The 15,326-nt window shown below is 76.7% G+C and overlaps 1 protein-coding gene across 1 annotated transcript in view; it reads left to right on the top strand.

Annotated features, from left to right (window-relative positions):
• The window catches only part of LRMDA (leucine rich melanocyte differentiation associated), a 1,147,950-nt gene extending 1,144,738 nt beyond the window's left edge, over window positions 1–3,212 (top strand). Inside the window, exon 7 of the mRNA XM_048504168.1 lies at window positions 2,198–3,212. Within this exon, the coding sequence (XP_048360125.1) occupies window positions 2,198–2,277 (80 nt within the window). The 3' untranslated portion in view covers window positions 2,278–3,212. The remainder of the gene's footprint in view (window positions 1–2,197) is intronic.
• The last annotated feature ends 12,114 nt before the right edge of the window (window positions 3,213–15,326 follow it).

Here is a 15,326-nt window from a genome sequence, read left to right as displayed (position 1 = left end):
TTGAAGACTTGGATCTGTGGAAGCATCTTCAGATTAACGGCCCAGATCAGCTTTCTCCCTGGCCCTCTCCCTCCTAAGAGAGGAGGCTATTTACAAGAACGTAAGAAGATCATTAGGGCCCTGCTGGGTCATCAGACCAGTGAGGGTCCGTCTACCCAACATCCTGTCTCACACACTGGCCAACCAGTTCCTCTGGAGGTCCCACAAAGGGGCAAAGAGGCCGAGGCATTCATATGAACATCAGAAGAGCCCTGTTGGCAAGATCAGTGGTCCACCTAGTCCAGCATCCTGCCTCACTCAGAACCACCCACTCACTCACTCACTCACTCACTCACTCACTCACTCACTCAGAAACACCCACTCACTCACTCAGAACCACCCACCCACTCACTCACTCAGAACCACCCACCCACTCACTCAGAATCACACACTCACTCACTCACTCACTCAGAACCACCCACTCACTCACTCAGAACCACCCACTCACTCACTCACTCACTCAGAACCACCCACACACTCACTCACTCAGAACCACCCACTCACTCACTCACTCAGAACCACCCACTCAGAACCACCCACTCACTCACTCACTCAGAACCACCCACCCACTCACTCACTCAGAACCACCCACTCACTCAGAACCACCCACTCACTCACTCACTCACTCACTCACTCACTCAGAACCACACACTCACTCACTCAGAACCACCCACTCACCCACTCACACACTCACTCAGAACCACCCACTTACACCAGAGGGCACAGAGGTTGCAGCCTTTCCCTGAAGTTGTCCCCCAGCTCTGGGATTCTGAGATTGCCTCTGAATGGGAAAGCTCCTTTGAGTCACCATGACTAGTAGCCAAGGATAGCCCTCTCTTCCATGAATCAGTCTGACTCCCTTTTAAAACCATTTACGCTTGTGGCCATCACTACTGCTTGTGGCCACACATTTTAATAACTTGCTGTGAAATAAGTCTTGCTTTCCCCGTCCTGTTTCCTGGGCAGGATCGGCCTTGAACACAGTTGTCAAACTCGCGGCCCTCCAGATGTTAAGGACTACAGTTCCCGGCAGGGGATGATGGGAACTGTAGTCCATAACATCTGGAGGGCCGCAAGTTTGACACCTATGGCCTAGAGCAGTGGTTCTCAACCTTCCTAATGCCGCGACCCTTTAATACAGTTCCTCATGTTGTGGTGACCCCCAACCCTAACATTCATCCATTTTACAGATGGAGAACACTGATGCAGAGAGTCTTAGGCGACCCCTGTGAAAGGGTTGTTCGACCCCCAAAGGGGTCGTGACCCACAGGTTGAGAACTGCTGGCCTAGAGCAACCCTGACAGGTGTTTGTCCAGCTGCTTAAAGACAGCCAGTGTGTAGTCCTGAAAAGTTTAGTTTTCACTTACAAACCATTTACCCCGACTATTGGATTTTTTCACATATATGCCGTATTTTTAAGGCATGATACCTAAGGCATGATACCAGCAGGACTTGTGCCTCTAGTGGCCAGTGTGGGAGGACACACAAGAAGAAGATGTGTCATCTGACCGGGGTCTGGTGCTAAATTTCCACCCCAGAGGCCTTGGCGTCCTCTGCTCTCACCGCTTTGCAGGGGCTTCACATCCGTTCCCAGTGGTGGGATCCAAAAATTTTAGTAACAGGTTCCCTCGCCAGCCCCCCCTCAGCAAAGGGGGCAGAGGCGTACCTAGGCAAACCTGAGCCCTGGGCAAAACCTGAGTTGGATGCCCCCCCATGGGCAGCCACCCCATCACGACCCCAAAAGATTTTTTTGCACCAGGTCATTTCTAAATCATTGTCACATTATAGAAAATGCCCCAACTCACAAATCTGAACACAGCAATGGTGAAACACACAGGTTCTTTGATAGAGACTGGTGAGATAAAAGGGACGAAAGGCTGAGAATCCATGAATTGCAGGACCTGAAAGGGATTAACCCAGTTCAGGGAGTTACATTATTAGTCGCAATTGCTATATGGAGCCTTCACGTTCAAAGGCAGGATGCCTCTCGGGGAGGCGAGGGCGTGGAGATGGAAAAGCGGACCCCATTAGTAACCCCATTTCGGCACACACCAATAATTAGTAACCCACTCTCGGGAACTGGTGAGAACCTGCTGGATCCCACCTCTGTCCGTTCCCCACACTAAACGTCGTCTCTTTTGTCTCCTCCGTGCTGCAGGTGTTCTAGGGAAATGTCGCTACGTCTACTATGGGAAGCACTCCGAGGGCAACCGGTTCATCCGCGATGACCAGCTCTGAAGCATTCAGCGGGCATGCGGAACCAGCCGCACGCCAGACGCAAAAGCACAAATTGTATCCGCTTCCTCTCTCTCTCTCTCTCTCTCTCTTTTTTTTTCTCTCTCTGTGTGTTTAAAAAAAAGCCACGTGTAAACCAAAGTCCTCCAATACCTTCTGCTGACTTTGCCAGACCTGTCAAAATCATCCTTCTGCTTCAGTCTGAGGAGTCGCACAGAGATTGACATGATTGCCTCTGAGCAGGTCCCGTCCACCAGCGTGACAGACAGCTGCGGCGAAGCATCCGGCCTGACAGGAGGAACACCATGATGGATTGCCGGGCCCTGTTGCCGCTCGGAGGAGAGCAGAGGTCACACCTGGGGCCTCACTGAGCATGCTCAGCTGCTTTTAACACACACACACACCCTTTATCTGCAGCTTGCCTGTTGAGTGAGAAAGCTCCGTGTTTATAGAAAGAATTGGCTGCAGCGTCGAGATTCTTCTGAAAAACCCACTGTCTTATCCAATAGCGTTTTCCTCAGGAATTAGGTGGACACCAGAAGCACCACACAGTGGCTTTAAGGTCCCTTTTTTTGAGGGGGAAGGGAGGACAGAACAAATAAACATCACAAGCATTATTTGAATGCTGGAGAGGGAAAACAATTACTTGATAAACCTTGGGAATGTTTATAGTTATTCCTGCCTTTATTGGTTGGGGGTATTTTTTTCTTTTTTGCTGTTGTTAAATATTAGGTTTAGAAACAAAAAGGCAGGGATATGGGAAGAATGGAAGGGCTGTAAAAATAACAGGGTTCATTCTGGGAACGGGGAAGAGATTTGACGAATCCTTAGTAATGTACACCGGTTACAGCATCCTGAAGCAGTATTGACAGCCTTGCGAGTATTAATAAAGCGTCGGTACCTGTGCAGGTGAAGCAGCTGCCGCCTCCTGTCCCTTTGGTCGCTTTTCTGTGTGTAATATTTTCAGAAAGGGCTGTTTGGAGCCTGCTCTCTTCGGGAACGGAGGACTGAAAATACAAAACCATTTTGCAGCCTGGGCTTGTGTCGATGAAAGCTGTTACCTCCTGAGGGTACATGAAGCATTTTCAACAGCTGTCACAGCAGAACACGTAGCTTCCGCTGAAAAGAGCAGACCCGTGTTTCCTCCTCCTCCTCCTCCTCCTCCTCTTCTCTCTCCTGTAATATGAACACCAAATGTTGGCGTGTGGCTTCTCTGCACTCTGAATTTCCCAGCTCCGCTGCTTGCCGGAGAGCACGAGGACCAGGGGAGAGAGAAGAGAGGCAGGGCTGCCATTTTCCACAGCAGCCTCACATCGGCCATGACATTGGTTTCCAGGGTTGATGCTGTTCCTGGTTTAAGGACATGCTCCCAACATGGCAAACCTGATTATGTGGTATAACACGAGAAACAGTCTATGCGCCTTTCCCCACTCAAAGCGATCCCCCCTATGCCGCGCGCTGCTCTTGGTGCACGGCATCCCTGGCGCGTGCCGGGGCGTCCCCACATCAAAAGGCGCCATTTTCTCCAGCGCCAGGGATGCCGTGCGCTGAGGGGGCGCGACCGCGGCAGCATCGGGGCGGCTTCGCTGTGGCCGCCCCTGTCATGGGGAGTGCCCGAGGACCCCGCGCTACTTGAAGAGAGTAGCGCGGGGCTTAAGGTAAGTGGGGAAAGGCCCTATGTAGTCAGCCATGTCTTGCCTTTTGTATTGAAGAGCTGTGTTTATATGTACAGAGCCATGTGCCCACCTGGAGATCGATGTTTTCTTCACTTGTTTGGTTGCAGCCACCACATCGTACATTTTACCTGCACTATTGCTAAGTATTCAACCTGCTGGGAACATGGACCTACCACGGGCCGGGGTGGGGACAAATGCCCTGGGCAGGCCCCCGTTCAGTCACGTGGGGGCAGAAAATCACCCCCTCACCCTTCCCCCCTTGGCTGGTCCCAGCCCTGCCAGGCAGCTCCTTCAACTGGTGGTGGCCGAAGGAGTGGTCTAGCAGGGTCGTCACAGGGTGCCCCATTGGTCCCTCCCCACCAGGCCCAGGAGAGGTTACAGTTGAGCCCCCGCCCCTCAGCCCCACGCTACCAGGCCCAGCAAGACTGCCCGGGACTGCCGCCGGCTCAGGTAAGTGGGGAGAGGGGGCACGGGGCGCCATTTTGCTCCAGGCCCAATTTTCCTCTGCTACGCCTCCGGAACACGGAGCTCATTGTTCAGAAATGAGCAAAAATGAACATGCCTCCTGATGTTGCTCTCTCTTTTGACCCACCATAGCATGATTTTCTTTCACCCTTTCCACAGTAGTCAAAAAACCTTTATTAGGCATCAAGAGAAAAAACAGATAAAACTGTGCAGTAGTTTGATCCAGAGTTTAACGGAGTAAAACGGCTCGTAGTTCATACAGTACAAACTTCAAGAAAATAAGTGAATAAAAGGAGAGCCAGAGACTTATTTCACAATATCGAGCAGGAACTTGGTCACCATTTTCAACTGCCTGGGATCCTCATTGTTCAAGAGGCGGTTCAGTTTGGAATACGGAGGGCATAAGTAAGTCGGTGTTGAAAAAAAAACAAACTAGGTCTGAGATCTATGAATTTTGGGCAGACTAAAAGAACATGCTCCAATGATTCCTCAGAGGTTACCCTTCCACAGTAAATGTGTAGCTCGCGACCAAAAATATGTGCTTACGATGTGACCATTTGGGCATTAACTTTATTCGTCGTTTACAAAAAAAATTCAATAGGATTATCAGCAGAGGGGAACATGAAAGTGAGAATTGGCTGCTATGAAAAGAACCGCCTTGTCTTGGGTTCGAAACAAGCCATGGGAATCTAATCTGTGAATTGGTTATTGAATAGAATTATGATGAAAACTAGTGGACAAGGATATGACCTTAGTACTGACAAGAGAGCTTCACGGGGAGGGAGTCATCTCCAGACCTGTTTGCCCCAAGCAACCACAATCTGTGCCCATTTAAACTTGACTTTACATTTGATTTAGAAGCACAAGGGAGCAGAGACACACACAAGCGGGTTTGGAATAACCTTGCGTCACGCTCAGCCCAGTTACATCTTGTCTGCATCGAGGGCTTTTTAAACCCTGCCTCGGACAATAAAAGCACTTGCAAACTGACCGGATGGCTTTTGCGTTGTTTCTCTTCGCTTGTTTGTTTGTTTGGGTTTGCGTCAAAACCATATGCATCACTCTCTGAAAGGTTTTTTTCCCCCGTCTTTCTTTGGAGGCAAAAGTGTTTGAGGAATGAATTGTGGCCACAGTCCAGTAATGCTCTGTTTCACACAATGTTGCATAGACCGACTTCGAATTAAAATTGGCATAATCAGCTGCGCTATTTGGCCAGGCAGTGTCACGTGTCTGGTTTTTGGCTGCAGCAGATTAAAAATCTGTATCTGCCTATGTAGAAGAAGAAGAAGAGTTTGGATTTATATCCCCCCTTTCTCTCCTGCAGGAGACTCAAAGGGGCTTACAACCTCCTTGCCCTTCCCCCCTCACAACAAACACCCTGTGAGGTAGGTGGGGCTGAGAGAGCTCTGTAGAGCTGTGACTAGCCCAGGGGTAGGGAACCTGCGGCTCTCCAGATGTTCAGGAACTACAATTCCCATCAGCCCCTACCAGCATGGCCAATTGGCCATGCTGACAGAGGCTGATGGGAATTGTAGTTCCTGAACATCTGGAGAGCCGCAGGTTTGGGGGGGGGGTGGGGGGGGGGGCGGTGTGGTGTGAGGGGGGGGGGGGGGGGGGGGGGGGGGGTAGGGTGGGGGGGGGGGTGGGGGTGGGGGACAGGGAGAGGGGGGGGGAGGGGGTGGGGGGGGGGGACAGGGGTGGGGGGGGGGACGGGGTGGGGGGGGGGGGGGGTGTGGGGGGGGGGGGGGGGGGGGGGGGGGGGCTTGGGGGGGGGGGGTGGGGGGCGGGGGGGGTGGGGGGATGGGGAGGTCGGGGGGGGGGGGGATGGGGGGGGGGGGGGGGGGGGGGGGGGGGGGGTGGGGGGGGGGGGGGGTGGGGGGGGGGGGGGGTGGGGGGGGGGGGGGGTGGGGGGGGGGGGGGGTGGGGGGGGGGGGGGGTGGGGGGGGGGGGGGGTGGGGGGGGGGGGGGGTGGGGGGGGGGGGGGGTGGGGGGGGGGGGGGGTGGGGGGGGGGGGGGGTGGGGGGGGGGGGGGGTGGGGGGGGGGGGGGGTGGGGGGGGGGGGGGGTGGGGGGGGGGGGGGGTGGGGGGGGGGGGGGGTGGGGGGGGGGGGGGGTGGGGGGGGGGGGGGGTGGGGGGGGGGGGGGGTGGGGGGGGGGGGGGGTGGGGGGGGGGGGGGGTGGGGGGGGGGGGGGGTGGGGGGGGGGGGGGGTGGGGGGGGGGGGGGGTGGGGGGGGGGGGGGGTGGGGGGGGGGGGGGGTGGGGGGGGGGGGGGGTGGGGGGGGGGGGGGGTGGGGGGGGGGGGGGGTGGGGGGGGGGGGGGGTGGGGGGGGGGGGGGGTGGGGGGGGGGGGGGGTGGGGGGGGGGGGGGGTGGGGGGGGGGGGGGGTGGGGGGGGGGGGGGGTGGGGGGGGGGGGGGGTGGGGGGGGGGGGGGGTGGGGGGGGGGGGGGGTGGGGGGGGGGGGGGGTGGGGGGGGGGGGGGGTGGGGGGGGGGGGGGGTGGGGGGGGGGGGGGGTGGGGGGGGGGGGGGGTGGGGGGGGGGGGGGGTGGGGGGGGGGGGGGGTGGGGGGGGGGGGGGGTGGGGGGGGGGGGGGGTGGGGGGGGGGGGGGGTGGGGGGGGGGGGGGGTGGGGGGGGGGGGGGGTGGGGGGGGGGGGGGGTGGGGGGGGGGGGGGGTGGGGGGGGGGGGGGGTGGGGGGGGGGGGGGGTGGGGGGGGGGGGGGGTGGGGGGGGGGGGGGGTGGGGGGGGGGGGGGGTGGGGGGGGGGGGGGGTGGGGGGGGGGGGGGGTGGGGGGGGGGGGGGGTGGGGGGGGGGGGGGGTGGGGGGGGGGGGGGGTGGGGGGGGGGGGGGGTGGGGGGGGGGGGGGGTGGGGGGGGGGGGGGGTGGGGGGGGGGGGGGGTGGGGGGGGGGGGGGGTGGGGGGGGGGGGGGGTGGGGGGGGGGGGGGGTGGGGGGGGGGGGGGGTGGGGGGGGGGGGGGGTGGGGGGGGGGGGGGGTGGGGGGGGGGGGGGGTGGGGGGGGGGGGGGGTGGGGGGGGGGGGGGGTGGGGGGGGGGGGGGGTGGGGGGGGGGGGGGGTGGGGGGGGGGGGGGGTGGGGGGGGGGGGGGGTGGGGGGGGGGGGGGGTGGGGGGGGGGGGGGGTGGGGGGGGGGGGGGGTGGGGGGGGGGGGGGGTGGGGGGGGGGGGGGGTGGGGGGGGGGGGGGGTGGGGGGGGGGGGGGGTGGGGGGGGGGGGGGGTGGGGGGGGGGGGGGGTGGGGGGGGGGGGGGGTGGGGGGGGGGGGGGGTGGGGGGGGGGGGGGGTGGGGGGGGGGGGGGGTGGGGGGGGGGGGGGGTGGGGGGGGGGGGGGGTGGGGGGGGGGGGGGGTGGGGGGGGGGGGGGGTGGGGGGGGGGGGGGGTGGGGGGGGGGGGGGGTGGGGGGGGGGGGGGGTGGGGGGGGGGGGGGGTGGGGGGGGGGGGGGGTGGGGGGGGGGGGGGGTGGGGGGGGGGGGGGGTGGGGGGGGGGGGGGGTGGGGGGGGGGGGGGGTGGGGGGGGGGGGGGGTGGGGGGGGGGGGGGGTGGGGGGGGGGGGGGGTGGGGGGGGGGGGGGGTGGGGGGGGGGGGGGGTGGGGGGGGGGGGGGGTGGGGGGGGGGGGGGGTGGGGGGGGGGGGGGGTGGGGGGGGGGGGGGGTGGGGGGGGGGGGGGGTGGGGGGGGGGGGGGGTGGGGGGGGGGGGGGGTGGGGGGGGGGGGGGGTGGGGGGGGGGGGGGGTGGGGGGGGGGGGGGGTGGGGGGGGGGGGGGGTGGGGGGGGGGGGGGGTGGGGGGGGGGGGGGGTGGGGGGGGGGGGGGGTGGGGGGGGGGGGGGGTGGGGGGGGGGGGGGGTGGGGGGGGGGGGGGGTGGGGGGGGGGGGGGGTGGGGGGGGGGGGGGGTGGGGGGGGGGGGGGGTGGGGGGGGGGGGGGGTGGGGGGGGGGGGGGGTGGGGGGGGGGGGGGGTGGGGGGGGGGGGGGGTGGGGGGGGGGGGGGGTGGGGGGGGGGGGGGGTGGGGGGGGGGGGGGGTGGGGGGGGGGGGGGGTGGGGGGGGGGGGGGGTGGGGGGGGGGGGGGGTGGGGGGGGGGGGGGGTGGGGGGGGGGGGGGGTGGGGGGGGGGGGGGGTGGGGGGGGGGGGGGGTGGGGGGGGGGGGGGGTGGGGGGGGGGGGGGGTGGGGGGGGGGGGGGGTGGGGGGGGGGGGGGGTGGGGGGGGGGGGGGGTGGGGGGGGGGGGGGGTGGGGGGGGGGGGGGGTGGGGGGGGGGGGGGGTGGGGGGGGGGGGGGGTGGGGGGGGGGGGGGGTGGGGGGGGGGGGGGGTGGGGGGGGGGGGGGGTGGGGGGGGGGGGGGGTGGGGGGGGGGGGGGGTGGGGGGGGGGGGGGGTGGGGGGGGGGGGGGGTGGGGGGGGGGGGGGGTGGGGGGGGGGGGGGGTGGGGGGGGGGGGGGGTGGGGGGGGGGGGGGGTGGGGGGGGGGGGGGGTGGGGGGGGGGGGGGGTGGGGGGGGGGGGGGGTGGGGGGGGGGGGGGGTGGGGGGGGGGGGGGGTGGGGGGGGGGGGGGGTGGGGGGGGGGGGGGGTGGGGGGGGGGGGGGGTGGGGGGGGGGGGGGGTGGGGGGGGGGGGGGGTGGGGGGGGGGGGGGGTGGGGGGGGGGGGGGGTGGGGGGGGGGGGGGGTGGGGGGGGGGGGGGGTGGGGGGGGGGGGGGGTGGGGGGGGGGGGGGGTGGGGGGGGGGGGGGGTGGGGGGGGGGGGGGGTGGGGGGGGGGGGGGGTGGGGGGGGGGGGGGGTGGGGGGGGGGGGGGGTGGGGGGGGGGGGGGGTGGGGGGGGGGGGGGGTGGGGGGGGGGGGGGGTGGGGGGGGGGGGGGGTGGGGGGGGGGGGGGGTGGGGGGGGGGGGGGGTGGGGGGGGGGGGGGGTGGGGGGGGGGGGGGGTGGGGGGGGGGGGGGGTGGGGGGGGGGGGGGGTGGGGGGGGGGGGGGGTGGGGGGGGGGGGGGGTGGGGGGGGGGGGGGGTGGGGGGGGGGGGGGGTGGGGGGGGGGGGGGGTGGGGGGGGGGGGGGGTGGGGGGGGGGGGGGGTGGGGGGGGGGGGGGGTGGGGGGGGGGGGGGGTGGGGGGGGGGGGGGGTGGGGGGGGGGGGGGGTGGGGGGGGGGGGGGGTGGGGGGGGGGGGGGGTGGGGGGGGGGGGGGGTGGGGGGGGGGGGGGGTGGGGGGGGGGGGGGGTGGGGGGGGGGGGGGGTGGGGGGGGGGGGGGGTGGGGGGGGGGGGGGGTGGGGGGGGGGGGGGGTGGGGGGGGGGGGGGGTGGGGGGGGGGGGGGGTGGGGGGGGGGGGGGGTGGGGGGGGGGGGGGGTGGGGGGGGGGGGGGGTGGGGGGGGGGGGGGGTGGGGGGGGGGGGGGGTGGGGGGGGGGGGGGGTGGGGGGGGGGGGGGGTGGGGGGGGGGGGGGGTGGGGGGGGGGGGGGGTGGGGGGGGGGGGGGGTGGGGGGGGGGGGGGGTGGGGGGGGGGGGGGGTGGGGGGGGGGGGGGGTGGGGGGGGGGGGGGGTGGGGGGGGGGGGGGGTGGGGGGGGGGGGGGGTGGGGGGGGGGGGGGGTGGGGGGGGGGGGGGGTGGGGGGGGGGGGGGGTGGGGGGGGGGGGGGGTGGGGGGGGGGGGGGGTGGGGGGGGGGGGGGGTGGGGGGGGGGGGGGGTGGGGGGGGGGGGGGGTGGGGGGGGGGGGGGGTGGGGGGGGGGGGGGGTGGGGGGGGGGGGGGGTGGGGGGGGGGGGGGGTGGGGGGGGGGGGGGGTGGGGGGGGGGGGGGGTGGGGGGGGGGGGGGGTGGGGGGGGGGGGGGGTGGGGGGGGGGGGGGGTGGGGGGGGGGGGGGGTGGGGGGGGGGGGGGGTGGGGGGGGGGGGGGGTGGGGGGGGGGGGGGGTGGGGGGGGGGGGGGGTGGGGGGGGGGGGGGGTGGGGGGGGGGGGGGGTGGGGGGGGGGGGGGGTGGGGGGGGGGGGGGGTGGGGGGGGGGGGGGGTGGGGGGGGGGGGGGGTGGGGGGGGGGGGGGGTGGGGGGGGGGGGGGGTGGGGGGGGGGGGGGGTGGGGGGGGGGGGGGGTGGGGGGGGGGGGGGGTGGGGGGGGGGGGGGGTGGGGGGGGGGGGGGGTGGGGGGGGGGGGGGGTGGGGGGGGGGGGGGGTGGGGGGGGGGGGGGGTGGGGGGGGGGGGGGGTGGGGGGGGGGGGGGGTGGGGGGGGGGGGGGGTGGGGGGGGGGGGGGGTGGGGGGGGGGGGGGGTGGGGGGGGGGGGGGGTGGGGGGGGGGGGGGGTGGGGGGGGGGGGGGGTGGGGGGGGGGGGGGGTGGGGGGGGGGGGGGGTGGGGGGGGGGGGGGGTGGGGGGGGGGGGGGGTGGGGGGGGGGGGGGGTGGGGGGGGGGGGGGGTGGGGGGGGGGGGGGGTGGGGGGGGGGGGGGGTGGGGGGGGGGGGGGGTGGGGGGGGGGGGGGGTGGGGGGGGGGGGGGGTGGGGGGGGGGGGGGGTGGGGGGGGGGGGGGGTGGGGGGGGGGGGGGGTGGGGGGGGGGGGGGGTGGGGGGGGGGGGGGGTGGGGGGGGGGGGGGGTGGGGGGGGGGGGGGGTGGGGGGGGGGGGGGGTGGGGGGGGGGGGGGGTGGGGGGGGGGGGGGGTGGGGGGGGGGGGGGGTGGGGGGGGGGGGGGGTGGGGGGGGGGGGGGGTGGGGGGGGGGGGGGGTGGGGGGGGGGGGGGGTGGGGGGGGGGGGGGGTGGGGGGGGGGGGGGGTGGGGGGGGGGGGGGGTGGGGGGGGGGGGGGGTGGGGGGGGGGGGGGGTGGGGGGGGGGGGGGGTGGGGGGGGGGGGGGGTGGGGGGGGGGGGGGGTGGGGGGGGGGGGGGGTGGGGGGGGGGGGGGGTGGGGGGGGGGGGGGGTGGGGGGGGGGGGGGGTGGGGGGGGGGGGGGGTGGGGGGGGGGGGGGGTGGGGGGGGGGGGGGGTGGGGGGGGGGGGGGGTGGGGGGGGGGGGGGGTGGGGGGGGGGGGGGGTGGGGGGGGGGGGGGGTGGGGGGGGGGGGGGGTGGGGGGGGGGGGGGGTGGGGGGGGGGGGGGGTGGGGGGGGGGGGGGGTGGGGGGGGGGGGGGGTGGGGGGGGGGGGGGGTGGGGGGGGGGGGGGGTGGGGGGGGGGGGGGGTGGGGGGGGGGGGGGGTGGGGGGGGGGGGGGGTGGGGGGGGGGGGGGGTGGGGGGGGGGGGGGGTGGGGGGGGGGGGGGGTGGGGGGGGGGGGGGGTGGGGGGGGGGGGGGGTGGGGGGGGGGGGGGGTGGGGGGGGGGGGGGGTGGGGGGGGGGGGGGGTGGGGGGGGGGGGGGGTGGGGGGGGGGGGGGGTGGGGGGGGGGGGGGGTGGGGGGGGGGGGGGGTGGGGGGGGGGGGGGGTGGGGGGGGGGGGGGGTGGGGGGGGGGGGGGGTGGGGGGGGGGGGGGGTGGGGGGGGGGGGGGGTGGGGGGGGGGGGGGGTGGGGGGGGGGGGGGGTGGGGGGGGGGGGGGGTGGGGGGGGGGGGGGGTGGGGGGGGGGGGGGGTGGGGGGGGGGGGGGGTGGGGGGGGGGGGGGGTGGGGGGGGGGGGGGGTGGGGGGGGGGGGGGGTGGGGGGGGGGGGGGGTGGGGGGGGGGGGGGGTGGGGGGGGGGGGGGGTGGGGGGGGGGGGGGGTGGGGGGGGGGGGGGGTGGGGGGGGGGGGGGGTGGGGGGGGGGGGGGGTGGGGGGGGGGGGGGGTGGGGGGGGGGGGGGGTGGGGGGGGGGGGGGGTGGGGGGGGGGGGGGGTGGGGGGGGGGGGGGGTGGGGGGGGGGGGGGGTGGGGGGGGGGGGGGGTGGGGGGGGGGGGGGGTGGGGGGGGGGGGGGGTGGGGGGGGGGGGGGGTGGGGGGGGGGGGGGGTGGGGGGGGGGGGGGGTGGGGGGGGGGGGGGGTGGGGGGGGGGGGGGGTGGGGGGGGGGGGGGGTGGGGGGGGGGGGGGGTGGGGGGGGGGGGGGGTGGGGGGGGGGGGGGGTGGGGGGGGGGGGGGGTGGGGGGGGGGGGGGGTGGGGGGGGGGGGGGGTGGGGGGGGGGGGGGGTGGGGGGGGGGGGGGGTGGGGGGGGGGGGGGGTGGGGGGGGGGGGGGGTGGGGGGGGGGGGGGGTGGGGGGGGGGGGGGGTGGGGGGGGGGGGGGGTGGGGGGGGGGGGGGGTGGGGGGGGGGGGGGGTGGGGGGGGGGGGGGGTGGGGGGGGGGGGGGGTGGGGGGGGGGGGGGGTGGGGGGGGGGGGGGGTGGGGGGGGGGGGGGGTGGGGGGGGGGGGGGGTGGGGGGGGGGGGGGGTGGGGGGGGGGGGGGGTGGGGGGGGGGGGGGGTGGGGGGGGGGGGGGGTGGGGGGGGGGGGGGGTGGGGGGGGGGGGGGGTGGGGGGGGGGGGGGGTGGGGGGGGGGGGGGGTGGGGGGGGGGGGGGGTGGGGGGGGGGGGGGGTGGGGGGGGGGGGGGGTGGGGGGGGGGGGGGGTGGGGGGGGGGGGGGGTGGGGGGGGGGGGGGGTGGGGGGGGGGGGGGGTGGGGGGGGGGGGGGGTGGGGGGGGGGGGGGGTGGGGGGGGGGGGGGGTGGGGGGGGGGGGGGGTGGGGGGGGGGGGGGGTGGGGGGGGGGGGGGGTGGGGGGGGGGGGGGGTGGGGGGGGGGGGGGGTGGGGGGGGGGGGGGGTGGGGGGGGGGGGGGGTGGGGGGGGGGGGGGGTGGGGGGGGGGGGGGGTGGGGGGGGGGGGGGGTGGGGGGGGGGGGGGGTGGGGGGGGGGGGGGGTGGGGGGGGGGGGGGGTGGGGGGGGGGGGGGGTGGGGGGGGGGGGGGGTGGGGGGGGGGGGGGGTGGGGGGGGGGGGGGGTGGGGGGGGGGGGGGGTGGGGGGGGGGGGGGGTGGGGGGGGGGGGGGGTGGGGGGGGGGGGGGGTGGGGGGGGGGGGGGGTGGGGGGGGGGGGGGGTGGGGGGGGGGGGGGGTGGGGGGGGGGGGGGGTGGGGGGGGGGGGGGGTGGGGGGGGGGGGGGGTGGGGGGGGGGGGGGGTGGGGGGGGGGGGGGGTGGGGGGGGGGGGGGGTGGGGGGGGGGGGGGGTGGGGGGGGGGGGGGGTGGGGGGGGGGGGGGGTGGGGGGGGGGGGGGGTGGGGGGGGGGGGGGGTGGGGGGGGGGGGGGGTGGGGGGGGGGGGGGGTGGGGGGGGGGGGGGGTGGGGGGGGGGGGGGGTGGGGGGGGGGGGGGGTGGGGGGGGGGGGGGGTGGGGGGGGGGGGGGGTGGGGGGGGGGGGGGGTGGGGGGGGGGGGGGGTGGGGGGGGGGGGGGGTGGGGGGGGGGGGGGGTGGGGGGGGGGGGGGGTGGGGGGGGGGGGGGGTGGGGGGGGGGGGGGGTGGGGGGGGGGGGGGGTGGGGGGGGGGGGGGGTGGGGGGGGGGGGGGGTGGGGGGGGGGGGGGGTGGGGGGGGGGGGGGGTGGGGGGGGGGGGGGGTGGGGGGGGGGGGGGGTGGGGGGGGGGGGGGGTGGGGGGGGGGGGGGGTGGGGGGGGGGGGGGGTGGGGGGGGGGGGGGGTGGGGGGGGGGGGGGGTGGGGGGGGGGGGGGGTGGGGGGGGGGGGGGGTGGGGGGGGGGGGGGGTGGGGGGGGGGGGGGGTGGGGGGGGGGGGGGGTGGGGGGGGGGGGGGGTGGGGGGGGGGGGGGGTGGGGGGGGGGGGGGGTGGGGGGGGGGGGGGGTGGGGGGGGGGGGGGGTGGGGGGGGGGGGGGGTGGGGGGGGGGGGGGGTGGGGGGGGGGGGGGGTGGGGGGGGGGGGGGGTGGGGGGGGGGGGGGGTGGGGGGGGGGGGGGGTGGGGGGGGGGGGGGGTGGGGGGGGGGGGGGGTGGGGGGGGGGGGGGGTGGGGGGGGGGGGGGGTGGGGGGGGGGGGGGGTGGGGGGGGGGGGGGGTGGGGGGGGGGGGGGGTGGGGGGGGGGGGGGGTGGGGGGGGGGGGGGGTGGGGGGGGGGGGGGGTGGGGGGGGGGGGGGGTGGGGGGGGGGGGGGGTGGGGGGGGGGGGGGGTGGGGGGGGGGGGGGGTGGGGGGGGGGGGGGGTGGGGGGGGGGGGGGGTGGGGGGGGGGGGGGGTGGGGGGGGGGGGGGGTGGGGGGGGGGGGGGGTGGGGGGGGGGGGGGGTGGGGGGGGGGGGGGGTGGGGGGGGGGGGGGGTGGGGGGGGGGGGGGGTGGGGGGGGGGGGGGGTGGGGGGGGGGGGGGGTGGGGGGGGGGGGGGGTGGGGGGGGGGGGGGGTGGGGGGGGGGGGGGGTGGGGGGGGGGGGGGGTGGGGGGGGGGGGGGGTGGGGGGGGGGGGGGGTGGGGGGGGGGGGGGGTGGGGGGGGGGGGGGGTGGGGGGGGGGGGGGGTGGGGGGGGGGGGGGGTGGGGGGGGGGGGGGGTGGGGGGGGGGGGGGGTGGGGGGGGGGGGGGGTGGGGGGGGGGGGGGGTGGGGGGGGGGGGGGGTGGGGGGGGGGGGGGGTGGGGGGGGGGGGGGGTGGGGGGGGGGGGGGGTGGGGGGGGGGGGGGGTGGGGGGGGGGGGGGGTGGGGGGGGGGGGGGGTGGGGGGGGGGGGGGGTGGGGGGGGGGGGGGGTGGGGGGGGGGGGGGGTGGGGGGGGGGGGGGGTGGGGGGGGGGGGGGGTGGGGGGGGGGGGGGGTGGGGGGGGGGGGGGGTGGGGGGGGGGGGGGGTGGGGGGGGGGGGGGGTGGGGGGGGGGGGGGGTGGGGGGGGGGGGGGGTGGGGGGGGGGGGGGGTGGGGGGGGGGGGGGGTGGGGGGGGGGGGGGGTGGGGGGGGGGGGGGGTGGGGGGGGGGGGGGGTGGGGGGGGGGGGGGGTGGGGGGGGGGGGGGGTGGGGGGGGGGGGGGGTGGGGGGGGGGGGGGGTGGGGGGGGGGGGGGGTGGGGGGGGGGGGGGGTGGGGGGGGGGGGG

The sequence above is a fragment of the Sphaerodactylus townsendi genome, linkage group LG07 (genome assembly GCF_021028975.2).
Source record: "Sphaerodactylus townsendi isolate TG3544 linkage group LG07, MPM_Stown_v2.3, whole genome shotgun sequence".
Lineage (NCBI taxonomy): Eukaryota > Metazoa > Chordata > Lepidosauria > Squamata > Sphaerodactylidae > Sphaerodactylus > Sphaerodactylus townsendi.
This window is presented reverse-complemented; position numbering and strand designations above follow the sequence as displayed.